The sequence below is a fragment of the Daphnia magna genome, linkage group LG2 (assembly GCF_020631705.1).
Source record: "Daphnia magna isolate NIES linkage group LG2, ASM2063170v1.1, whole genome shotgun sequence".
NCBI classification, from domain to species: Eukaryota; Metazoa; Arthropoda; class Branchiopoda; order Diplostraca; family Daphniidae; genus Daphnia; species Daphnia magna.
The window spans coordinates 41,330-67,630 of NC_059183.1; the positions used below are offsets into that span (position 1 = coordinate 41,330).

The 26,301-nt window shown below is 41.7% G+C and overlaps 2 protein-coding genes, 1 long non-coding RNA gene and 1 other non-coding gene across 6 annotated transcripts; 2 read left to right on the forward strand and 2 right to left on the reverse strand.

Moving 5' to 3' along the window:
- Nucleotides 1-539: 539 nt before the first annotated feature.
- On the forward strand, nucleotides 540-2,234 carry LOC123469771. Of its 3 annotated transcripts, none has more exons than XR_006643125.1 (4): nucleotides 540-870; nucleotides 931-1,134; nucleotides 1,207-1,806; nucleotides 1,901-2,234. XR_006643125.1 is itself a non-coding variant. In XM_045169055.1 (3 exons), the coding sequence occupies exons 1-3, from the start codon at nucleotides 768-770 to the stop codon at nucleotides 1,749-1,751; spliced, it is 855 nt and encodes a 284-aa protein (XP_045024990.1). In that variant the 5' UTR covers nucleotides 540-767; the 3' UTR covers nucleotides 1,752-1,973. The 3 variants fall into 3 exon arrangements, 1 of the variants encoding a protein (XP_045024990.1); XR_006643124.1 differs by having other exon boundaries at nucleotides 541-870; nucleotides 1,204-1,806; XM_045169055.1 differs by having other exon boundaries at nucleotides 1,204-1,973.
- Nucleotides 2,235-10,443: 8,209 nt separating this feature from the next.
- On the forward strand, nucleotides 10,444-25,462 carry LOC116917145 (integrin alpha-PS2). Its single transcript, XM_032922517.2, is given in 13 exon segments — nucleotides 10,444-11,045; nucleotides 17,595-17,716; nucleotides 17,777-17,871; nucleotides 17,941-18,061; nucleotides 18,145-18,206; nucleotides 18,615-18,663; nucleotides 20,267-20,442; nucleotides 20,520-21,281; nucleotides 21,283-22,073; nucleotides 22,137-23,097; nucleotides 23,163-23,243; nucleotides 23,245-23,391; nucleotides 23,772-25,462. Coding segments are annotated over 13 exon segments (3,636 nt in total). The 5' UTR covers nucleotides 10,444-10,875; the 3' UTR covers nucleotides 23,871-25,462.
- Nucleotides 16,862-17,650, reverse strand: LOC123469977. The gene is made up of 2 exons (XR_006643267.1): nucleotides 17,266-17,650; nucleotides 16,862-17,188 (listed from the first exon to the last, which is right to left on the reverse strand). It is a non-coding gene; the product is annotated as an uncharacterized LOC123469977 (long non-coding RNA).
- On the reverse strand, nucleotides 23,538-23,609 carry Trnaw-cca. The gene has a single exon. It is a non-coding gene; the product is annotated as a tRNA-Trp (tRNA).
- Nucleotides 25,463-26,301: the final 839 nt, after the last annotated feature.

Consider the following 26,301-nt stretch of genomic DNA (forward strand, 5'->3'; position numbering starts at 1 on the left):
GCGCAATTTTAAATACCTGACTAAAAACAGAAACAAATTAAGTCAATTTTTAAAATTAAACAATCCTGACAGCACGCTTCATGTGTACTGAGCGGCCAAAATAGCACGTTCATTGTTGAACGGCTAACATTTTAAACTTTTATTAAACAAAAAAAAAAAAACTTAAATTAAAAAACTTAAATTTTAAACCTTTACAGGTAAAAAGCTAAACATTTTTTTTTACCTGCATGATTGTGAGAAGCATTTCAGCAGTTCAATTAGCAAAGTACGGAATGTTGACTCGTAAAAGATTGGCAGATACAAGGTATCGACAATGCAATGTTTTCAATTTAGCCAATCTTTCCTATCTTTGCAATCTGCTTTGTTGTCTCAATCTTCTCGAAAAAAATTTATTTTAAAAACTACACTAAGGCATCAGGAAATTGGACGAAAGAAACTGTAAAAAAAAAATAAGAAAATTAACGGCAAACACTAGTGCCCCCTGAATTCTGGGGGGCAATAGCATTCTTGGGCGCTAGAGGCCCCAATAGTTCTGGGTTGCAATAGATTTTACCATTTTGGAAATACTAAAAAGCAAAACCAACTCTTTTGTTCCGCATTGAGGTTCATGGTTTAGTCGGAAAAGCTCCGCGCTTTAGATTTATTTTGAATCTAACTTGTGTGAAAAAAGTTAATTTTAAATAAATAGTTCATTTCCTGTTTAATATGTCTTTGGCAAAGACTGGTTGCTCGCCGGCATATAGGTTGAATTTGAATTTGTTCCAAACATGAGTGCGAATCTCATAAGAAAACCTTTCAAGCTTGTAAGCGAAGACCGACAAACGAGGAAAGGAGTTGTCGTTAGTAACCTCGAAGAGTTGATTTATAAAGGTAACGTCGATTATAGCCTTTGCTGATTCCTCTATATAAGTGCTTTTCCTTCCTTTTTAGCCAGAACAATCTTCAATCTGGGGCCAGATAACGTTCAAATTTTACTTGAAAGAGATGGAACTGAAATATTAGAAGATGAATTCCTATTATTTCTTGAAAACTTTACCGATCTTGTAGTTGTTCAAAGCAAATGTCAAAAAATGACAAATTGCCAAAGACTGGATGTATGCAATGAGTCGGTAACCACAGAGCAGGAATATGAAGGTATAAGAAAAAATATTTGTCACAATTTATCGCAAATGATTTACGTAATTGTTTTTTTTTAATTGACAGCAGATCACACAGAGGAAATCCAAACCTCATTGACCGAGGAAGCCATGGTTCATTATATTGTTGAAGATGACAAGATTATTCGTGTTAACGATAGCAAAGAAAGGGAACGCAATTTTGAAATAGTTTCTGGAGGGACTGACAAAGGAAGAGATTTGTTACTCGACGACATGGGGTACAGATATGGAATTAAGGCCAAGAGTACAAGTTCAGTCATCTGGCATTGCACGGCACGTCCTGGAAAGACAAGCACTAGCGCAATCGATTGTCGAGCAACGGTTCGTCAAAAGAATAACGTATTTTCGTTTGGGAAAAGGCCTCATTCCTGCAAACGAAGTCCTGAACTCAATAATGCAATCAAAATTCGTCGAGAAATAAAAGAAAGGATTGATCGGGGCGAAGCAGCAGCAGCAGAAGATGCAGTTAAAATAGTTAAGGAAGTTATGGCCAAGTATCGTGAAAGAAATGTTGAAGTTCCTCAAGAATCTTATCTCGTAAGAATTGGCTATCGTCGCCTCAAGAAATTCCGAGAAGGTCGCCGCCCCAGCTGATTGGGGCGTACAATTTCATTTATGCCTCATCAGGCAGTTCTTCGAGTGTCATCAGGTATTTTCGTTTTTTGTTTTTGTAAAGTTGAAAGCTTTTATTTGAATTTGATTCAAACATTTCGTTGAAAATAACTGCTTCAATTGGTCAACAGCACCAATCCTTTTAAGGAACTTAAAAGGACATTTCATTAAGTAGCTTTTCCCATTTACTTGGAAGAAAACAAACTGAAAGCAAGACAAACGAGCTCAGTGTGAAGCCATCCCATTTAACAGCAGGAACCAACCGAGTTGAGATTTACGTGAACTTTTTTTCTGTTGCGTTTGTTTTACCTGCCCTCTCTTTTTTTTTTTTTGTCATTGAGAAGGTTGATGTATTTGTGTGGGTTATTGCTTTTGTCTTCCCCTATTTTACTCTTATCCTTTAAAGCATTTCAATATGTGTACATGTGTGTTATGTACAGTACAACACTATGCTGTTTGGCCATAGGCAATGCCCATATTTAAAAGACATTTTTGAAACGTGACCGTTGAGAACAACGAAACAAACCCGTATTTACTGCTGTCAACTGTCAGACGGAGCAACAGGGGACGTAAAAAAAGGGACCTCGAACAACACGTCAGACGCAAATCATCCATAGAGACGTTTACGCGTTGGAGAAAAGGTAAACTGCCATGAGGCCTGTGAGTAGAAAGGAAACCCATACGTTTTTTATAATTGTTGGCGGTAGTTTTTTTCGAGACACATTTCTATTGTCTTCATGTCCATGTGTTTTTGTGTTGGTCTGCCAAGTGGGGACTCGTTATCTTATTTGCTTTGTATTAAGCGTTTATTTAGTATTGGTCAGCAGTTGACACATCAGGCAACGATCAGATCCGTTTGACAGGTAAACACACGAATCGGTTTGCAAGTAGAAAAATGCCCTGTAAAAGTTCGGTTAAACGCAGGAAAGGCAAACAGGTATGCGTTGAAACGGTGTTAGTCACGACATCAGTTGACGTTTGTGTATTTAGGACTTCTAAGCTGAAATGACATTGGTCCTGGATAGACTGTCACTTGAACAGAGCAGATTTAAATACATTTTAGTTTTCCTGTCTCATGTTTATAGGTATGTGGAATCGAGGCACGAGCTTACAAAAACACTTGACGTATCAGCTACGTAACAGCTTAAGCCACATCACGATGGGGGTATTACGTGAATGTTAAGTTGACTAATGTATTCGATGGATACATAGAAGTGAAGTAGCAAGTGTCTAGACAGGGGAGGGCAGTCATCAGCTTATTGTCTGGAAGAAGATTACGCGGCTGGAACGAATGGCCCAACTCACTAAGTCACATACGTATACAAGGACGGAAAGGATGTATACAGGGGCACGATAAAATATATGTGTCAGCTATATCCTGTACGATATGCACTTGTACCGTTGTATCACTACAGTCGGCCAATATGAAATATTATAGTATGTCATTATTTTGTCAGCTGCGGATGCGCTGTGTAGACTACGTATAGGCTACGCAGAGAAGGGTCCACCGGTCACGGTTCGCCGCACTATTATTATTATTATTATTGGGCTGTATATAAATATATACAGCACGTATAGCAGTGCGGCTGGCGCAAATTAACACCCTATATCGCTCTGCGTGTCTCTCGTACATTCCGACTTTCACTGGGTGATGAGGGCAGAGCACATGGATATGGACATAGGCAGTCGGCCGGAAGTGGATGATGACTTTCGGTGGAAAAGAACTCTGCCCTCGTGTATATACGCGTTGGATATATGGGCTAATGGAATAGAGAGCCCATATAGAGAGAAAGAAAAGTGCAGCTGAAAATTGTCTGTTATACCCTGACACGTCAAAAACGTCCAAATGAGAAAAGGGAGAAGATGGAAATGGTCGAAAAATAGAACGAAAATGTGCTGATGTCTCTACAGCTACGGCTGACGGATGGCTCTTGCTCTTTTGACGCTCTTGTGTAGTCTACGTTGTACTCCAATGAGAATATCATAATGAGGAATGGCGGAAATAGTTTTGTATTGTAAGACCACGTTGGAGTTGGCACAAAAAAGAAAAGGCGGATGAATTCAATTAGCGTTTTTTCTCGCTAAACCTGCTGCGCTTTACTATATCTAGGCCCATATTACGGTGTATTCATTAGAAGGCAGTTGAGGGTAGGCCTTCCTTTTTCCTATTTAAATTTATTTGGCCAGACAAGACGTGCGACTGAGGACGATGCCGATCGACGAAAGGGACGTGAGGGGGAGGAAAAAGAGGCCATATCACATCCCCCTTCACACATTTGAATTTACTTTCCATTTTCACCATTTTTTGGGTGTTGGGGAAGGGGGGGTTCTGCTGCTGTTTTTAAAAGCCGACAAGTATAAAAGAGACCAGAAGCACTTTACAGACAGCGATGGCAAGTGCTGCTGCTTTTGTCTATAGGCTCCTCTAGTGTTGTTGATGATGATGAGCCAACAGCAGCCAACAGCCAAAAGGACTCTGTTTCGCTTCTGCCCTTCCTCTCTCTCTCTTTCTCTCTCTCTCTGCTGCTGCTGCTGCTGCTGCTGCTGCTGGATGTAGAAGAAAAGGGAAAAGTGGAAGCGCTTCCAAAAATGAACGGCTGCTGTGTGGGGTGCCAACACATGACAGGAAACAGGTTCCTATAAACATTGGCTGGTCTTCCTTCACAGCTTTTCTTTTTCCCCGTTTTTCCCCTTTTTTTTTTCGTAAAAACAAAAAGAAAACAAAAAAAAAACCATTTCTGATGCCGGAGAGAAACAAGTCCCAGCACTTTTCCCCACAACCGCAGCGAACCTCCTCTTTTCACGCGTCTATACGCCTGATGCTCATCCACTCCCGTGTCCCGTCCTATATACGCACACACATAGTTGTCTTTTCAGTTTTCCTTCTTTGTTGAATAATAACAATAAATAAATAAACACAACAACCGCCGCCTATGTATGTAATAGCTAAAAGACAGCAGATGCGCGTGGCGAGAGAGCGTGTCTTTTTGTTATTCTTCGATTTAAGAAGCGGCTACGTGCTGGTTGCAGGTGCACGCGTGTCCTTTGTGATAATGCGTCATTCAATCGACTGTATCTGCGAGTGTCTACATAATGTGCCATTGCAACTCGTCGTCTTTTCATGCTGAATTTGGTAAGCAGTGACTTCTCTCTTTGTCGCCGTATAGGCCGCCATTGCTGTATATATATTTGATCGCGTGAGCGGCTGACTCGTGTCTATATGCGTTTGCATACAGCGCGGAGGTGATTCGCACCAACGCCCTTATTATTCGATGAAACTGTTCACAACGGTACACGGACTTTGTATATATTTATAGATACATCCACTCATGTGGCAGGGTTTTATTTTCAGTCCCCCTTTCATTGTAAGCCCTTGTGTATTTAAAAGAAAAGACATCATGTTCAAGGTTAAGAAGCCATACGAGATCACCTGGCCGCCCCTTTATATTATATATCTAACACAAAAGCCCTTTTTTCACGAATGTTTGCTGGTTGACATAGTTGTCGCACGGGTGAATCCCGCGGTATAACGTGCGGAATGGATGACAGCACAGGTTTCACTCTTTTCGACTCTTTCTGCCCATTGATTGATAGATTCCGCGGCGAACAATTTCTTTGGGAACTCGTTTGAAAAAGGTGCAACTATTATGGCCTGTACATGTATTGAAAACAGGAGGGGCACCAGGAACAATATCAAACATGTGGATGACACATGTGATATACCAGTCGATGCGCAATCTATAGGCGAATAGAGACCTCTTTACTGTCCAACCATTTCACATATCAAATAGTAATAACGTAGTGCTAATTGAGATGCCATCAATCGTCAACCTCGCTCTATCTGCCCCATCAAAGCTGATACTCTTCGGATGCCCGATTGCTGCCCTTTATTAGGGTCGGTCTGTGTCAAGAGAAAATGGGGTTCCATGATCTGTTTGTATAGGGCAGGGTCGTTGCACTTGCATGATAAAAGTCGCTACATAAAAAGAAAGGTATACATAAGTTGACCCTGCAGACAAGGCAGGGGAGGGGGAGATCAGGTGTCAAATGGACAACGTGTCGATCGTTAAAATATGAAGAGCCATAGACACTATGCCCGATGGGACCCATATAACGTGCGATGGAAATGGTCATTGAAATCCAGCTGGCCGCGCGGCTGGCCCAATAAAAGCTGTTGCAAAGTATACAGCACATATTGAGTGATAGGGAAGATCAAGAAAAGTGGCTGCAATAAAACTATCGGAATGATTGCTGAAATCAATCAATGAAATTCAATCGTCGACCATTCCTCAACAGCAACCAATTCTATGTTTATACTGCTGCTGTGTATATACTCATCAGACCCATATCTATGATACATCGCAGCATATGCCCATTGAAATGGATGGATATATAGGACATATAGAAAGGGGGAAAAAAAAAGACCCAACGCCCTTCAAGACCTGCATCACACATCATGTAGGCTACGGGCATTCGTTCTCTACCGCCCATCATTATTCAAATTGACCGCCTTTTTTCGTTTTTCTCCCGTTTTCTCATCGAATTATTATTTTTTATTTCTATTTTTTATTCGACTGCTGCATGAGATAGAAACCAGGCTTATTATTTTGATTTCATCGTCTTCCAATTATTTTCACAAGCTGACGTTGATGCGCTGCCACATTGAATTGTGATGGATTATTTATTGTCTATAAAGATTGAGCGAGGTCCAGCACTTCGTAATTGGGTGTAGTCGATATACGCGCACGCAGGTCTGCCGCTGGAGGCGAGTCTCTCCGTGGATAGAACAGATTCACTTAGGGAAAAGGGTTTTTTTTAGAAAAAATTTGAATTGAGTTATACAAGCTCGTTTAGATATATATAGGCTCTATACAAGTAAATGGCATAGAGTGTGTTAAAAGGAAAACGCCCTAGAGCTGCGTCATGTTAGTTTTTTCATACAAGGATGATGCATGACGATGTTGATGCTCCACTGCATATTACAGCAATTAGGTTTTTTGCAATCTAGGCATAGACCCCGCATAGACCGTTAAATGCCAGCCATCAGCTATCGTCATATCCGCATGTGCTGATGAATAGACGCGTGTATAGAGAGGAAGATTTGAATTTGAACGGTTCAAATTCTGAATACAATAAAGAATGAAGAATAGACCACAATGACTCTATACACGAGAGCAACAAGCCCATCAACGCCTTTTTAAAACTCTATTTATAGGCGAAAAGAGGAAAGGCAATCAAACGACTATGGCGCACCATAAATAGAGCTATGTAGCTAGATATCGAGGGGCTAGAGTTGTTGCCTCTTTGTCGCTCGTTCGTGACGTCCTTCCCTGTCGTTTTGAGTGTGTTTTATTTGCAATTTTGCCAGTTTGCGGCGCACATGTTCTGTATAGACTAAAGGGCGTGTCAGTTTTGACGCCAAAGGTCTTGCTATAACCCGGCGACCATATAAAGGCAGCTGTAAAAACAGACTTTTTGTTTCAAACTTCTCTTTTAAATCGAGTTAGCTGTAGGTTGCATCTCATATCGCATTTATATATACACACGTTTTTTGGTTTAAACATTATTCATTGTCTATTAGAGCGGATCGTTTTGAATTTGGCAAAGAGAGCTGTTTCACATTAAGCCGCAATTATAGTCTAGAATGTGATGTTGGAACATTTGTTTGCCTTGCGTTCACGTGGATAACGCGAAGACGGCAAGTTGCTGTAATTACAAGACACGTGTAATTACAACAGCACGAAAAGGGAGGGAAGAAAAGTGGCTTGCAGGTTTAATATCTAATTAGAATTTTTTTTAACAGCGCATGTAATCAGCGGCAGCTGCTGTTGATGTAAGCCATATTCTAATAATTACCATATCAAATTGGACCAATAACATGGCCAAATTCCAATTTCTGTTTTTTGTTCAAACGCCATACTAAAACTGATGTATCAATAATTCAATTATACACTGTCTCAATATCGTGTAGCTGTGTCGGGATAATACAGGTTTGGATTTACTTTACAGCCAAAAAAAAATGAGAGAAACCTTAAAAAAAAGGCATCGCATTTAAATCTCCTGGTGGTTATTATGAATACAAAAATGAGGCAGCAGTTGCCGTATTTATAAGTTGCCTAATCTTTCATGTTGCATCACCCCCAAAAATGTTGATGTCAGAACGCCGAAAGCAAACGCCTATATATCGCCAAGACATGATGTGTATACGTAGATAGGCTATAGGCCAGCACTGCACGTACAAAAAAACCAAACAAAAAAACAGCTGTCATTTATAGGTTATGTAGCAGCTACGACGATGTACATCGGAAGAATGTGATGCATCACTTGACTGGCTCGCATGATGATGTATTGATTATATATACGCTCATCTTTTTCCTTCCTCTTGTAGCTCATATCTTTTATAGTTGCTGGCCGACGCCACATAGGAGAAAATGCAGACATCCAGTATCCTATATTTATTAAATATGAGTCGGTATAAATTTAAACATGACTCGTTCAACGAATGATGAAATAATCGTCTTCCTTTCTTTAAAACTATTTTTTTGTTTTCTTTTTTTTTTCCAATGATGAGATTACCGAAAAAAATAGCATGTGACTTATTCAATGTTGTAGCTAATGTCGATATATTCACTCGCCATAGTGTTGTAGCCTACGTACGGCCTCTCGTCATTCAGCACAAGATCCATCACCTGTATATACAGCAGGTGTATATGTAGGGTGGGAAAACTGAAAATGATTTCGGCTGATCCGCCCCTTTCTTGGTGTCTACACACACGGGCCTTTTCTTGATTTCTCTTCACTCTCTTGAGCAGTCCTTTGTGATTATATTCGATCACATTTGTTCGTGATTTTATGAAGGATGCTGCTTCTCGTCACTGAATGGGCGTCTGGGTTGTTTGGCGAATGCCAATAAATGTGGCGTCATTCTTTTATTTCAGTTACGTAACGCTTTTCTTTCGATTGGCTGTTTTTTGTTGTTGTGCTGTGCAGCTGAAAAGAAATGACGAAGGAGGTACTCAACTATTCATATCCATGTCGGTTCAGATTGCATAATTTCAACGTCTATTTTCCCAAAGAGCGAAAATGACTCATTCCCATTTCTCGGAAGAAAGAAAAAACCATATTTGACATTTCGCCATCGTAGCAGACGGCGTGAGCCAAGCAAAACATTTGCGCATAACATCTAGTCGGTCTAGAGTCTAGAGTCATTCACTGATGGCGCAGATGGCATCACAATTGGGTGAGCACGAAAGACGCGATGTGATGGCAATTCATGTTTTTACATGTCCAAACTTTCTTGAGGCAGAGACGAAAACATAAATAAATAAATAACAAGATTTTGAAAGTATAATTCCGTTAAGATCATCGAGTTTGCCGTATCTATGACGTCATACTGCATTCATCATTCAACAGTCACTTGTGTATTCACAGTTCCGGTTCCATTTTCTTGTTACAGGAAAGAAAGGGGGTGGACGACTCTCTTGGGGAGGGGCTTTCTATTTGGTGTTCCTTTTTTTTTTTTTTTTTTTGCATCATGACCGGAAACTCGTCATGCAGGTTAAATATATGTATATATATTCTCTTTGTTTTTCTCTTTTACCCCGTTTGTCCTACAGATAATGCGGGCAGTTTGCCACCACAAAATAAAAAATAAAACAACAACGAGGATGAAAACAGTTTTCGCAAATATGTAAATGTGGTATCGCATGTTCCAAGGATGCCACTATCCGGCCCGGCCCCCACACGTTGACAAATAGCGATACTATTTCTATCCTTTTACGGCGTTTGTTTGGATCAAAACGAAAAATGAAAAAATGAACAAGAAAAAGAAAGAATTTGTCCATTTATCCCTGCGTTCATTGGCCGTCTGTCTTTTGTTTTACGTTGCCTACTGCAACAGAAGCAAAAGACAGAACGCCAACGCGAGAGACCTTTTCGTCGAATATTCGAAGGTGTAGCCATTGCCCGCATTATAGAACGTTCAGTCGACGGGGTGAGGTGGAATGTTACGGTGAGCATTGCCTTTCTTGGATTTGAGATCTTGTTGCTGCCAACTGTTGATGTACCAGCATGACCATTTAAAGTCATACCTTCTGCGTCGTGCCTGAACACGTAAGGCTTTTGCAGCTTGACCAAATCGGACGCGGTCTGCAGACAACATCAGATGCAAGAGACGTCGTCTGTTTGCCGCTGTCCAAATGCCATCCGTTTCGAATGAACAGGGCCTCGTATTCCATGCACGAGCCATCCATCTTCCGATTGTTGCATCTATGTTTTCTTTCTTATAAAACTAAATGGTGTACGGAGGGAAGGCAGAAAAAAATGTTGTCGGGATGGCCACGTCGTTCGAAATGAGGCAAATAGCGTCTCTTTTTTATTTTCATTTTAACTTTTGGGAATGTACGTAGTGGCCCCGAGGGCCGATACTTTTGTTTCTTTCTCTCTCGTTTTTCGTTTTTCCAAGGTTTTGCCTTTTCTCTGTTCTCTTCAGTCTTCACACATGTATACGTACTACACGAAATGATGAAAACACGATCGAAAGAGAAGACGAAGAAGGAAAAAGTGCGTCTCTTTGGAAAAGGCTCCGCCCCCTCTGGCGCTAGAAGGCGAAATGTTCTCAAACGGGGAGGAGCTTGAGGGGAAAAACAGCTGTGAGAGGAAACTGAACCCGAAAAAAGAAAGGAAGGCCAGTTGTGGCCCAGCTGACCGACAGTCGAGTTGCCACCGTCGCTGACCCCATCGCATTCGCACGGCGACCGAAACTGAACCAGTGGATTGTATCCGCAATCGGGATTATTATTTGTATTTTTCCGTCGTTTTTATTGAGGCAGATTGAACGGACATTCTTTGCAAGTGATTTGATTTGAAAGATCCCGGCCAGAAAAGGAAAGATTCAACTCTGAAGAAGCGTGTGGTTTGATTTCATCCTTGGTCACTGCCAAATATGGTCGTGTTGTCTGCCGTTCTTCTTTCTCGTGCCGTGCGTGTCCTCCATTTGGACCTGCTAAAAAACTGTTGATCGTTCGTTCGTCCGCCCCCCCCCCACCGCCTCATTTGTGTTTTCAAATTTTTGAATTTATCATTAAAGAAAAAGAAAGAAAGGAAAATGAAGGAGCAAACGGAGATGACGGTGACGTCATTTGCTCTCCTTTTCCTGGCACTGACGTCCGTTTTGGCCTTCAACGTGGACATCCCCAGTGCGCTAACTCATCGAGGACCCAGTGGATCCTATTTCGGATTCAGTGTCGACCTGCACAAGGACCGAGGAGTTAATTGGTAATTTCTTTTCTTCTATCCAAATGAAATGTATTGAATGCGTGCGCTGGAGCGAATAACGGTACACATTCAAGCGAATGACCGGCCCCGTTGATTTCGATTGTCAGTTGTTCAGAGTCTTTTAACGTGAATGGCAAATCCCCCCCCCCCAAAAAAAAACAACAAAACAAAACAAAAAAAAAACTGGAAATGTTTGTCTTATTTCGATTTGAATTCGGCCGAGTGAGGAAAATGGCAGCCACACAACTCGAGTCAGTTGGTAACTGACAGTTTCATTCACGGCTCCGTTGTGCCTTTCTCCCCCTGGCCGTTGGCCGTGTCTTTCGACTTTGCTCGCCGTTTTAAAAATAACTTTTCAGCCGCGTTGGAAACTTTGCTGGTCTGCGTGTGCAGCACAAGCTCGAAAGTTGAAACAAAAAAAGAGGAAAGTCAAAACCGAAGAGATGTGGCCTCTCTCGCAATCTGTTTCTCTTGTTCTTCCCGAAACATTTGTGGCCGACCTTTGTGAACGACCAGAGCAACGAAGAATGCAAACCGAAAAAATGTTATCGTCGAAATGATTTCTCTCTTCCTCTTTCCAGTTTTTGCTTGTGATAAATTTGAATAGTTGACGGGAACTGCTCCCACGTGCCCGTCTCTCCCTTCAAATTTGTTCAAATCTGAACATTTTCCGTCACGACTTTCAAATAGTTTCGTACCGAAATATTGAATTCTGCGTACGAAAGAAAAAGAGGATTGTTGCATGTTGCCTGTATATATTTAGCTCGCTCCAGTCTCTCCCCTTTTTACGTCTGCTTTCTTTTTCGAACTTTTATTTCATTCAATGGAACAGCAAGAGCATTGGAAGACATGGGACACAGTGAACTTTGTACGCAAGGCTTGGGGAAATAGGAAAGAAAAATGCCAGAGAAAAAACAAACTTTGGACTGTTAATTATATGCAGACGAGAGTTGAAAGAGAGACGACTTTTTATGTCGCGCCCACGTTTCCTCATGCAAATGGTAGTTTTTTTTTTATTATTTTTTTTTTAGAAAAAAAGAAGATGCATGTCCAAATGAAAGTCATCCAACACATCCAGATGTTTGGCCCATCTAGCGCCGTCTCTCTTTTTATAGGGGTAAAAGTGTAGGTTAAGATGGCAGTCCCCCCGACTGGGGAAAAGGAAAACTGACCCCAGAACTGGACATGGAAGTCAAATGTCTTGCTGGACAAACGGTTTCTTTTCTTTTTTTCCCTTTCTGGAGATGTGTGGGCGAGAGTCTTTTTTATGCAACGTGAGGGTCGTCACATGTGCGCCACCCTACACCCCACCCTACGCCGAGAAGAAAAACAAGACAACCGATGGATGCGACTAGTCCAAAGTTAAACTCATTCCCATTTGCCTTTGAAAATGCCACATTTAAAAAAAAAAAATCCATTCCAAAACACAGTTTAATATTCGGCTAGAAAATTGCGATTCGATTTGATTCAATCGAATTCTATAGGTAACAAATTGCATCGAGTAGTTCTCTGTTTTCGCTTTCGTTCTTTCGGCTTACGCTTCGCTTCATTCAAAAAGGAAAACGCCAGGCATTTGTAGTTCCAGGAATGGAGATAAAAATCAGGGAATGGCTCTTGCTGCAGGGTGGTCTCCCCTTCATTATTTCTGGAAAATCTCTTTTTTTGTGTGTGTGTGTGTGTTGTTGAAATATTCATTCCCCACATTGAAACGGAATAGGGAAATTGATTTTAGAGCCTATTATTTTCGTTGCCTTCTTTTTACGAATTGTTGTTGAGAAAACGACGAGCTATATTTCATAGAAACGTAATAATATATAGACACCCTTTTATTATGTTCCACGACTCTTTTGTGTAGTGGAGAAAGAGATCAAAAAAAATCAGAAGAACAGAATTCGTTCCTGGGACTTGCCAACGTTAGAGGCGATGACGATGATAAGACATTCTCAACAACTGATTATTTATTCTACTCGAGTGCCAGTTGAGAATATTTCTTCCGAAAAATTGTTTCATTTCTCAGTTTTAGTTACGCATTTACGTTTGCCCTTTTCGTTAGTTTCCACTTCGATCGGCATTGGTCAAATACTTTAAGAAAAATACATCATTTTTGTTGGGGGGGTGGGCTTTTGTTTCTTTGGAAATGATGTAATCCTTTTCCACCCCGACCGAGACCGTGAACGAACTTTGAATGAGCATTTTTTTTTCATCCCTCCCCTCCCCAAAAAAAACAAAACAAGGATCATTCTCTCCTTTGTTCATCTTTCACGCACTGACGTATCTTGGGAAATCTGTTGGCTAACAGCAGGTGATTAAAAAAAAAAAACCCATTATGACCAGAAGCTCTTTGTATTGCGTTCGTCTTTTGTTTGTTTTCTTTCCTTTCTCAATGCCACCGGTCCCTTTACTTTACGTAGTGGACGACTTGTTTAGGACGTAATGAATGGCTTGATTGGATCTTTGTTTCATTGTCCTTTTCGTGATTTTATCGCATTATGTCTGTCCCCTCTTTTTTTCTTTTCATTTTTCTCGTGTCCCGAATTGGATGCAGTCGTTTGTTCGTTTTTCTTTCTACGCCGTTGGGACAGGTAAATGCGTAGCGATGATGATGAGGTGCGCGCGTGAACGTCATTTGCATAGCAGACGGACGGGCCTTTGAGTCGCACGGCAGGGCGTTGTCCTTCGTTTTCGCTTTGAAAGGCAACGAAAAAAAAAAACAAACAAAAAGTCGATTGTCTAAACGTTTGATTTCATTTCACATCACGCGCCTCGCTTTTCCTCTATTGCGACCGACAGACGGGTTTAAAAAAAAAAAAGGTGTGGCGTTGCCTGATAAACGAAAAAGAGATGGATCGAACATTGGAGACCAAGGGCGGGCATTCAAAAATGTTCGAGAAACGGGGAGGTGGCGCATTTTTTTCTTTGATAAAAAAATTCTATTTAAAACGTCGTCAAATGATGTAAATAGCGAAAGACTAAGTGAACGCTGTCGTATGAATTGTGGGTGGCGAAAATAAAGAAAAATTGATTCACTTAAATCAAAGGCACATCGAATGCGTTAGTCCCGCCTGAACATTGTCCATCTCTAAATGTTGACAAACGGTAAAAAGGGCGTAGGTTGTTTTACATCGCCGTTCTCTTATTAAGTCGATTGCAATGAATCATGCCACTTTCTCACGACTGTGTCGGCTCGCTGATTCACGACATATTTGCGTCCTACGCTCACCGATGTTGCCAAGTGGCACTGTGACCCAGTCATTGAACCTCTTCAAACAACAAAAGTACGGGTCTAGTGAACGTGAATAATCAGCGAGGAATGAAATTGGGAGGCGGACGTGAAATGGAAGAAAAAGGATGAATCACTGCATCCAAAGATGAGTCGACAAAGAACGTGTTATTTATTCGTAATGACACCCAACAATGTGCTCGCCATTTTCACACGATTGACGGTCAGTAGGAACAAATGGTCTACCATTTTCCTCTCCACTTTGTTATTCCGTTAAAAGCCTTTTTTTCCCCCTTTGTTACAATTTAAAAGAAGAGTTTAGCTCCTCTCCTCGCGTGTGTGTCCCTCGTCCGAACCCGCTCCCCCCAAAATTTCAAGTGTGGGAAAGAAAAAACACATCGGCAACGGCGCGCCGTGTCTGTGTGGAGGCGGAGCGCGACAAACGACGTGACCGAGGCGCCGGCCCGTTTGTTTATTTATTTATTTATTTATTATTATTTTTCTTTTTGTGTATGTGTGTGAGTGCGTGTGTGTGTGTGTGGGGCGGTGGTCGAGCGATGGTTGTTGCTACTCGACGTAACGAGTTTTCACTTCAAACGATGACGCTGATGGCACTTGGCCATTTTCTTCTCATCTCGTCCGGCCTTCTTTAGTTTTGCCGGAGGCACATTTTTAATTGAACAAATGCCCATGGACGCTGTTGGCTTAGGAATGAGGTTGAAATGAATGAAGGAAATTAGGATGGAGAGAATAATTCAGAAAAAAAATGGAGGAATTACAAAGGGGCGTGGGAATGTTGGTGGCGTCGCGTCAAAGATCAAGGTATTCGAATCCGAACACAAACTTTGTCAACAAGTTTAGGCACATTTGTATGAAGGGCTTATGCAAATATCGTTTTTCATGCACCTTTTCATTTTCTTTTTCCTCTCTGTGGGGGGTGAAAAAAGAATCTGAATGTTATGTCATTTGAACGATTATTGAAATGTGGCAAGCCGTCACGTGCCACTCGGACGTCACCTGTCTCAACCTGAGCCGTCACCTGTCACGCAACGTTTCACTACCATTTTTGTAGGAGGACTTTCGCCGTTGGATTTTTATCCTTTTAATCAACTGTTGCTTGACAAAGATTTCATCTGGACGCACAATTGAAAAACGAAAATGGTCGTCTCCCTCTCGTCTCTGTGATGGTTCAGATAAATGTTGACGTCAGAGCAAAGTGTCGAGAACTAACAAGGGCGTATGTTGTGATCCTTGTCTAGGGCACCGTACCAAACGATTTCGTTTTTCGATTGCCAGTGGTGGACTTCCAACTCACGTATTTATCACTTTCACAGTCTCGAGGCATACGCGTTTATTTCATTCTTTTGATGGGTGGAGGGGGCCAGCCTGTTTTTGTCGTTGTTTTTTCGAGGGTAACTGATTGGGTTGTGTGATATCATCCCACCCGGTCTCGTTCGTGCCCAGATGACATTCGTCTTAACATCCACGCCCAACTTGTTCCCTTTCCAAATAATCTGTTTGTTTTTTCTTGTGTTTTTTCTTTTTTATTTCTATCCCGTTGAATTTGTTTTTGATCGTTGTAGACTCCATCTGATCACGTTGTGCCTATTTGCTCATTGATTTAAATGAGAGAAACAACAGGAATTTCGTTTTGTTTTCTCTTGTTGGTATTATTATCATTTTTTAATGAACTCTCCTGTGAAAGTCCTATGAAAGAAAAAACAAGTCAACAAACATGAAAGACGATGCCATCGTTTCTCATGCGAGTCACATGTTTACATTAAGACAGTTATTCAGTTGATAATTCGTGCGTGTCTATGATAGAAATCACCATGCAAATGCAAATGGCTTTGAACGAATTGGGAGCTACTCACGACCGAAGCCACTTGAAATGTCAGATATTTTAGACTTGATTTTGAAATAAAACTTGTTTCCATGGAAAAATCAACGTATATAGTGACACGTCAATGAAAAAACAACAAATAAATAACTATCTAGTGTCTAATCATTTTTAGAAAGACGTACACGAGACGTCCACCAACTATCAGTTTGAAAGATGCCAGAGCCATCTATGGGTTTCCCGCCAATCCTAAAATTGACAGCCCTCCCATACGAAAAAAGCCTTTCCCGTGAAACTGTAGAATAACTAAAATCTATAAAATTATAAATAAATCAAAAAGTGTGTGTCTGCTTGTTTTTGAAAACGAGCCATGTAGGTTACAGACTAGAAATGATTGGCGTCCTCTTTGTTTCTTTTGGTGGGCCAATTGTTTTCGGGTTGGGCCTCGTGGCTGTGCCAGCCGCACCCAATTTATCCGTGGACGAGGTTGCGATGGCCGTTCTTTTCACGGAATTAACTATAAGCGTGCAAGCAGCAGAGAACAATGGGTGTGGTGGTGAATCGAACTCGATTTGGGTATCCTTTGCTATTTTTTACGTTGAATTGAACGACGAACGCCATCTGTTGTCTGATTCTACCCGAAATGACGTCAATGCAATCCTTAATTGGGCGGCCAATAATAAGGAGCTATAAATAAGCGTCCTGATGTTCTCCTAATCACAGGGAAATGCACAGGCCAACGTATTGGCGAGGCAACTCTGTCCACATTGTATTTATTAATTTTTTTTTTAAAGGCAAGTGTGAAAAGGATTGGGTGGTCAAGTTTACTGGGCTTAGACCAGGAACAGGTAAAACCGCAGACATTCATAGCTCACGAATAAAAAGGGGGAAGGGAAACCGCATCCGGAGACAATACGAGTGAGAAAAAGAAATACTAATTAGAGTTCCCGACTACCTGTGCTATTCAAAATAATTTCGTCAGCTCTGAATGAGTTTCAGTCGGTTTGAAAATTGCAGTTGTGGTTTATGATTTGTCTTTTCTTCAAGTGATTTTCTGCTCCTTTTCCTGATGCAGTTGTATACCTAAATTTTGTATTCAATAACAAAATTACCATAATTTGATTCGTCTTTGTCTGTAAGGGTGTCGTTGCATTTCTTACCACATTGTTTTGCAGCAATTAAGCTTCTGAAAATTGAAATTTCAATATTTAAATGAGCCCATGTTTTCCTTTTTGTTTTGTTTTTCCCAGTCAAGGACAGAAACGGTCAAGGACTTTTTAGTTGGGAAACAAGTTTTGATGATTTTCCTTACCCCGTCCTCTTGTTTTGGTATACCCCTTCTCTTGTTTTGCGTCGTTTATGGTGGCTACTTTGAATTTTCCAAGGACACCAAACACAAAAAAAAGGGGGGAAATTATTTTGTCCCAATCCTTGCAGAATCTTGTCTGAACACGTGCACACAGTATCTCACAGTGTCGATTGGCTTTAGGTTGTTGGTGGGAGCTCCAACTGCGCAGACGGAGCAACCGGGCGTCGCACGCGGGGGATCCGTTTTCCGTTGCAGTACCGAAATTCCCGACCAATGTCAATCCATTCCGTTTGATGTCACAGGTAAAGATTTTAATTCATTCATTTTGATTGTTTCTTACTGATTTTTTCATTTGATTGCAGGCAACAATAACGGATCGGGACAACAGATTGATCAAAAATCAGATCAGTGGTTTGGTGCAACTGTTCGAAGTGCGGGACCCAATGGCCCCGTTTTGGTGAGTTTTTTTTTTTTAAAGAAAAGGAAAACATTTGGTTAACATTTAACAAATGCTTTTGTACGACAGGCGTGTGCTCCACGCTACGTTTGGTTCTCCAACAATTACAAACGTCGTGAGCCGGTGGGCACCTGCTTCGTCGCCCGTGATTCTTTCCGTGAATTCTCTGAATATTCGCCATGCAGAACTTGTAAGTTTCTTTTTGTTAACAGTTTGTTTTTTCTTTGTTCCAATCATTCACGTCTGCCTATGCAAATGTATTTGTCGTTTTAGCTTCGTGGGGTTATCATCGTCAAGGATCATGTCAAGCCGGTCTCGGAGCCACCATTTCACCGGTAAGATAATAACTCATTTCGAATGATTGATTTTTTTTTCGTTTTAAAAGAATTTGTCAGAACTTGAATAGAGAAATGTTTTCTCATCCATCTTGTTGCCTGTTGACGCATATCTCGAGAGTAGAAAGTACCGAACAAAGTACACGATTTCTTTTGTTCAAGATAAAATTCAACCACCCCTTTGTTTCAACCATGTCGTCGTTTGTTCCGACAAGAAAACTATGACGCTTGTTATCCTTCACACACACACAAAAACGAAACAAAGGCCCACTTGGAGGAGGAATTTTTATTGACTCTAGTTATCGGCTCGTCTGTGCATTTGCATCTCGTAGAAATTCTTGTACCGAATCTTTTAAAAACGCCACCACCTTCAATTTGTTTAAATCATTTCTCTTTTTAATCTGATAGGATGGGCTTCGTGTGTTTATTGGCGCTGTTGGCAGTTGGTACTGGCAGGGTAAGTTCATTTCTTTCATAGTTTCCCTTTAGGTCATCGTAGGCTATTTTAGAGTTAAAATGAACAACGATTGGAGTACATACACATGTAGATTGAATTGTCAAAGATTACTCTAGATCCCTTCAATATCTCAAGCAAATGTTTCCCTTTTCCCCGTCGACCAAGGATGACTCACGAACGGTCCCAATGAGCTCACCGTGTTTGTACCTGTCTTTATTTGACTTGCCAATATGTAGACTTGTAGAGCCTTGTGCAAATGCTCGTCACGCCCTTTGAATGCTGTGTGACGAACATGTTTGAATAGCCCATCTACTTGCCGAAGGCTGGTTCTAATTCTCACGATAATATCACTCCGGTCTTGGTAGAGTGTCTTATTGTTTTAAGCTTTTGACGGCACAGGAAGTCGCACCTTCACCCCTTTGCCACAAATGTCTTGATTACTGTTCCTCCCATCCAGCTTACTTTGGCATTGAATCAATTAGTGATCCCTAATTGAAAATTCCCACACATAAAAAAACCATTTGAATGTTTTTGTGCACTTAAAAAAAAAAAAGAAAAAATGAAATGACCTTTCACCGTGTTACCATCATGTCCATATCACACACAGGTCAGCTGTACTCGATCAATACCACAAATCCGGCCGTCAGATCGCCTGTCTTTCGGACGTTTGTTACAGGTAAAACATTGACAGAAAAGCGAACAAACTCCGTACGCAACCAAATCGCTATTTAAAACACGAGCCAACCATAACTACAACACGACGTGATTCTAACCTAGTGGCTATTTTAGACGAGGTACCTTTACCTGGAATTCAAATTTCCTCGGCTTTGATGGTGGTGTGTGTATGTCCCGGATTCCTCGTGTTATTCAAGATTCATTAGAACAAATTTAGTTGACGGAAGTCAACCCAACCTGAAATGGTTTTTCATGGTCTAATTAACAATCCTTTTGTTCAACACAATCATTTTTTATTTGGCTAATGGTTAATTTACTGGTTGCGAATTTTTTTTTGTTTTTTGTTTTTTTGTTTTGCTGGTTTCATTGATGATGTGCTACTGCTTGTCTGGTTGTGTGATTTTTTTATAACATTTTGATCACCTGAAACTCCCATTACTCCATGTGACTCCATTGCTGGTTTTTACCTTTTCGCAATTTGCCACAGATTATTCATCCATCCCTGGTGGTATATAACTATACTCGATGCTTTAGCTTTGAAATGTGATTAGCTTGCAACAGTCTAATAAGCTACAGGTTATTTACCTTTTTATGTACTCTGGCTTTTCTAAAAAAAATGACAGCTTTTTTTATTGTTTTAAAAATTTATATTTAATAATAATTGGTCTTTTGTGGAATTCCTGCAAAGTTGGTGTGTGGTAGCTTGTGGACGGTGATATTTTCCTAGACTTTTTAGTCATCCATTTCGGGTTCTTTCCATGTCTAGAAATACTGAATTTTTATTGGCTTTCTCTTCCATTCGCTGATGGTTTTTCTCACCTTTCATCTGAATTTTGTTTACAAAGAATGTTTTTCTAGGTGTTAGTCTGGGATTCCTTAGAATTTTCCATCGATTTCAATAACTAATTGTTTGACACTTTGATCGCAGGTCAACTGTTTTCTCAAGGCCTTTTCTCGAGACTTGACGTTCTATCAACGACAGAAGGATCAGCAGCGGAAGATGACAGTTACCTTGGCTATTCATCAGCTGTTGGGGATTTAGACGATGATGGTCGAACAGATGTCGCTGTTGGTATGCCCCGCGGTGCTAATTTAACTGGAAAGGTGAATGATTTTCACGCCATTTTGTATTACGCGCCCTGAAAAGAAACTAACGATTTATTGATTTAAAAATATAAAAGGTTGTCTTGTTGTCTTCGAATTTGACCAATATCGCCAATATTACGGGCCAGCAACTTGGCGCTTATTTTGGCTATTGCGTGGCCGTGACGGATGTCAACAACGACGGACTTCAGGACGTCATTGTCGGTGCCCCTCTGTATTCGAATTACGCCAACACCGAAGGCAAATACGAAATGGGACGAGTGCACGTTTATTACCAGAGCACCCGTCTGCGACAATCGTTCCGTCGCAGCGACGTCCTGGACGGCGGAGAAGTGTCTAAAGCTCGTTTCGGATTAGCCGTTTCAGCCCTGGGCGACATCAATTTAGACGGATTCAACGATATTGCCGTAGGCGCCCCGTACGATGGACCCGAGGAAAGGGGTGCAGTCTACATTTATCACGGATCCAGTAAGGGCATCCGGACGAAAGCCACTCAAGTGATTTACGCTGAACAAGTTTCGTCTGAATTGAGCACGTTCGGTTTCTCATTGGCTGGCGGCATGGATTTGGATGGAAACGAATATCCGGACATCCTGGTCGGCGCTTACGATTCTGATCGCGTCATTTTCCTCCGCTCGCGTCCCGTCGTCTACCTCAACACGGTCGATATCAGCTACGATGTAGAGTCGAAACAAATCGATTTAGAGAACAAGAATTGCTCTCTTTTGGATGAAACTGCCGTCGCTTGCGTCCCGTTGACGCTTTGCTTCGAATTCAGCGGGCGAGGAGTCAACAATCGAGAGGAAGTGATGGTCCAGCTCATTCTCGACTCCAAGACCCCCTAAGAATCCGCGTCTGCATTTCCTTTCAGAGGAGAACAAATCGTCGTTGAATGAGACGTATCAATTGGTTAAAGGCCAGCGGGCGTGTCGTACCTACACCGTCTACGTCCGGCCCTTGATCCGAGACAAGTTGACACCCATCGAGTCTGAGGTGCGTTACAGTCTGCGAGAAGTGACTGCCGATTCGAGGAGAATTGGAGCAGGTCAACGAACGAGGCGATCGCTGCCCCCCGTATTGGGTGCGGAAGCGCCGTCCAAAACGGACGTGATCGTCATTCAAAAGAATTGCGGTCCCGACAATATTTGCATACCAGACATGCAAGTCACGTACAAGGCCAATATTGACAAGTATATCTTCGGATCGGATAAGAAATTGGAAATTGAAGTGTCGGTGTTGAACGCGGCCGAAGACGCTTTTGAAGCCGCCGTTTACCTGACGTTGCCGGACGAGGTGAAATTTGTTCGGGTTGATCGAGTGGACGAAGGTGCCCCTCCTGTTTTGTGCTCATCGCCTTCAGACGAATCGGGTCAGCCTGTCCTCCGGTGTGAAATCGGCAATCCGCTGTCGGCGTTCCGCACGTCCGTCTTTACAATTGTCCTCCAGCCGAGCGCCCGATTGGCTCGTGAAAACGCGGCTGCTGCCATCGCTGCTGGCCAGAAAGCCAAATCTTCCCTCGAGTTCATCCTGGAGGTGAACAGCACCAATCCGGAAGACGCCAGTCAGCTTTTTGATAATCGGGCGGAAATTTCGTTACCTATCCGAGTCGAAACGGATCTGTCCATCAGAGGGTAAATTGCATTTTTGCCAATCTACATCGAAGATGTTTAATTATTTTAATTGAATTTGAACAGGATTTCTGATCCGGAAGTGGTTCGATTCAACTTATCGGCCTTTGTTAGCTCTTCGGTTCAGGTGAAGAGCCACGAGAACCAAGTCGGTCCGCAAGTGATTCACATTTACGAGCTGGGCAACCGAGGACCGTCGGACATCCTCAAGGCCAACGTTTACATCCTGTGGCCCACAAAAACGCTATCGGGCAAAGATTTGCTGTACTTGGTCGACAGGCCATTTGTTGATGGACCTGCCAGTTGTCAACTGATGGAACAGTTCAATCCATTGGCCCTTAAACTGGAAAGTGAGAGATTGAGCGGTTCATCCAGCGCAAGTGGCTTTGGTAGCCAAAGAAGCTCTTCGTCCAGTAGCAGCTCATCGTCTTATTCTTCCAGCAGTTCTTCTTCTTCTAGTGGTTCATCTGGATCTGGAAGTGGCACTAGCAAATCGAGCAAAACGACGTATTCTTCCAGCAGCAGCAGCAGCTCTGGTGCTGGCGCTAATGTTATTTCATCATCGTCGTCAACGACATCTGTTGACGGAAAACCGAAAACAAGTTCCACTTCTTCATCGTGGAACAGGACGTCCACTGTGACTCGTTATGGTCCCGACGGTTCTGTTCTATCCACCGTTAGCACTCACAATACTGGCGCTGGTGCTCCTGGACAAGTCATTCCTGGCCAAGTCATTCCTGGCCAAATATTTGATGAAGAAGAAGATTACGACTACGATGAAGAACTGGATCAACAATCGACTGGGGGAAGGAGGAGACGTCAAGTACCAATGAATTGGCAACACAGCGGCATCAAGAAGAATCGCGTCCGCAACCGTAGACAAAGCCAACCAAAGAACTTGGACAAGGAATTGAATTGCGGAGCGACACAGTGCACCATCATTAAATGTTCTGCCGGACCCATCACTAGCAACAACAATGTCGTCTTCAAATTACGCGCCAGAATTTGGGCGCAGACGATTTCAGAGGTAAAACTGCATTTGAGTAATGAAATGTGATTTGATTTATATGTGCAACTGTTGGAATTGAACAGATTGACTGGGAGGATTTGGTGATTTCGTCGAAAATGGTGGTGGACATCAGCGAACTGCCGTACGGTATCGATCCTGATTATCCTTCCGCTGCGCTCAGCCACCGTGACTACTACCCTCGATCAGCTGGATCGGGAACGAGAGGCCAGAGCTATCCCGTGGTGGATTATTGTACTGGCTGCGGTGGCCGGAGTTTTGCTTCTCCTCTTCCTCATCTTTGCCCTCTGGAAGGTAAAATTGCCTTTTTCTCTCCCAAGTTTGTTCAGCGTTGGAATTAAAATTAGTATTTGGACAACTGACGTAAATCTCTTATTGTCATCAGTACGATAATTTGCCATTTTACAAAAAGATAAATTTAATTTTAGAAAAGTAACATTTGACCACGACGTGATTTGAACACGCAACCTTCTGATCTGGAGTCAGACGCGCTACCATTGCGCCACGCAGTCATGGGTGGTTTTCTTCTCAAACTTGACTATCTTTACGAATACTGATAAGTGCAAACTTGTGCATGGCGATAAGAAACCTTGTCGTTACGAAGATCACAACGCTTTCATTGAGTAAATCCATATCATTTTACCCCTTCTCTCGTTTTTTTTGCTGTCTAATAGATGGGCTTCTTTAAGCGGAGTCGACCGGACAAAGATGAATGCGAGCAGGAGCCACTCAAATCGGAGAACGGACATTTACAGAGGGACGAAGCCCTTTAAACGACGTTATCGAAACTTGTGCTCGTCTACGGGAAAGTGTGAAGAAGCTAACCGAATTGATCAACACACAATAGGACTGTACACAATGTATAAGGCTATTAATAGAGAGCTGCTATTCTTTTTGATAAGAAATCTGGACAGCATGATGGTCCATTTAATTTCTATTCTTTGGTTATCCCCTACCCATTGTTTCACGATTTGACTTTTGTTTGTTGGGATGTGCATTGTTGAGACGACCGTTCAGCCTTTTTTTCGTGTACATCTCTTTTATTGTGGGGGCTAAGTAATTCGTCCAAACTTTCGTCTAATCTTTGAACATTGACTCTTTGAATTGTGTGGTGTGTGTATAATAATAGTTGTCATGAATCATCGGCTAGCTTATACCAATTGAGATTGTGTGGCGCGTACTTGCGTTGATGGAAGCAATTGCGGTCGTTTTGATCGCAATGAATGAAAGCACAAAACGTGAGGATTACTTGGCTTTTTATTTGTTTAAATTTGCAGTAATGCTCAAACAGATTAACGAACAAAAATTATTTGGGCTACTTCACCGTCTTGTCGTAACTTTTAAAAACATTTTGGTCGCCATCCATTTGGCAACTGAAGGCCAATCACTTGATTGAAAGAGGATTAATTTTGTTAACACACCATAAGATGTCATCCTGTTCGATGTTGCAACATATCGTCGACGATGAACAAGTTTCTCGATATTTTCCATTTGCAATAATCATAGTTTAATTCTTAATCCTCACTGTGAACCCTCTATGTTAACCATCTCCATCCTCGTTGTCATTTTCGTTCATTGTTCGACTGCCTTCGCCTGTCAAAGCAAACGCGTCCACATTTATTTTTCTTTCATTATTTTCCTGCTGTTTGCTTCGGTTGTTGTGCTACTATTTGTTTTGAATATCCAACTTGTTCTGCTGACTGGCTTTTGTTTGTGTGTCGTCGTACCTCATATGGGTCGATGTTTTCTCACTTAACGCATCACCGACGATAAAAAAAAGCCTTTTCTCAAAATGTCATCACATAATATCTGAAAGATATGCCAACAGCCAATTGTGTCAATTGTACAAAAAAAGGCAAACATAATTATTTTTAACGTTGTTCGTGACTGTGACGACCCATCACATTCTACTTAAACTAATCTCAATCGAAATTCGACTCTATTGGACAAGCGATTTATAATGACGTGTGTTGAATGATTTTGTTAAAGCCCATTTGATAACAGAGGGACAATGATTGCAATGAATGTATTTCGGGTTTTGATTCCCTCGACTAATGAATAATATATTGAAATGACAATCTTATACGGCCTTGCAAAGTGATCACTGTTTTATGGACGCAACAGTTTCACGTTGGAGCCGTTCGGCTGTGTGTGTGCCTAAATTTAGAGACTTATGAAATAATGTGTCACACTGTTAAAAAATACGACTAAAAACGATGGTCATTTAAATGTAATAGCGCTCGCTGGACTGATGATCTGCTGCTGACTGTACATTGTTTATCTCTTCTCAACCCCATCTCTCCTTTTTTTTTTCATGTGAACCTTGTCAGCGCAGACAACAATAAAAACTAACTAGTCCTCGTGAGTTGTTTTACCATTTTTCTTGTCTGTCGAGTCTCCTCGGCAGAACAAGACCGGATCCTTTCTCTATAATGTCTCACCTCATTGTAAAATCGCTATTTGTCACTCACTTTGACCCTTGCAGCACGACTGTAGTCCACACACTGTCTGGGACAAAGTATCGAATTGCAAATCTTGTACAGTATATACGTAGAGTTAAGGTGTGTCAATGTGTAGCATAAAGGCCCGAGTAACGCGCAGCTCTGAAACCTTTCAACCGAACCGACAGTGAACGGGATAAATTCGTCCGCAATGCTGGGCCATTGCAAAGCATCCGAGCGTCAGGAAGGAAAATCGTATCGAAACTAGAAATGCAGCCAGCGACCGTCGAAATGGATTTGAACGACGATAATGACGCCCAGTCGTTCGTAATGACTAATGCAGTAAGCTACACAGCACGGCTGCACGGGCATACATGTATAATACGGTAAGGTCGGTTACATCTCATCGAGAATGCAGCCAATGGTGTCTATCGTGTAGACGGGCCAACGAGTCAAAAGCCAACAACAACGTGACTAGCCATAAGACTCGTTGCTTCTGACGTGAATGGACTGGTATTTCTTCGTTCGTTTATTATGCCACATGCAAACTGATGCATGTGATTTAGTACGTGGAAACAAACGCCAAGGTTGTACACAGTTTTGAAAGAAAAACTTGGGTAGAAACCGCGTTTCAGAAGTTTTTAAGCAATACATCTGAACTATAAGGGTATAACTCTTTGAGAAGGCAATCTTACCCTTTCTTGTGCACATCGCAATTCTGGCACAAGTGACAAATTTGAATCAAATGCTGCTGAATCGTATC

Coding starts and splice junctions, on each gene's coding strand:
- LOC123469771 (XM_045169055.1), top strand. CDS start 768: ATGAGTGCGAATCTCATAAGAAAACCTTTCAAGCTTGTAAGCGAAGAC. Junction 871..930: donor CGAAGAGTTGATTTATAAAG/GTAACGTCGATT, acceptor CTTCCTTTTTAG/CCAGAACAATCTTCAATCTG. Junction 1,135..1,203: donor CACAGAGCAGGAATATGAAG/GTATAAGAAAAA, acceptor TTTAATTGACAG/CAGATCACACAGAGGAAATC.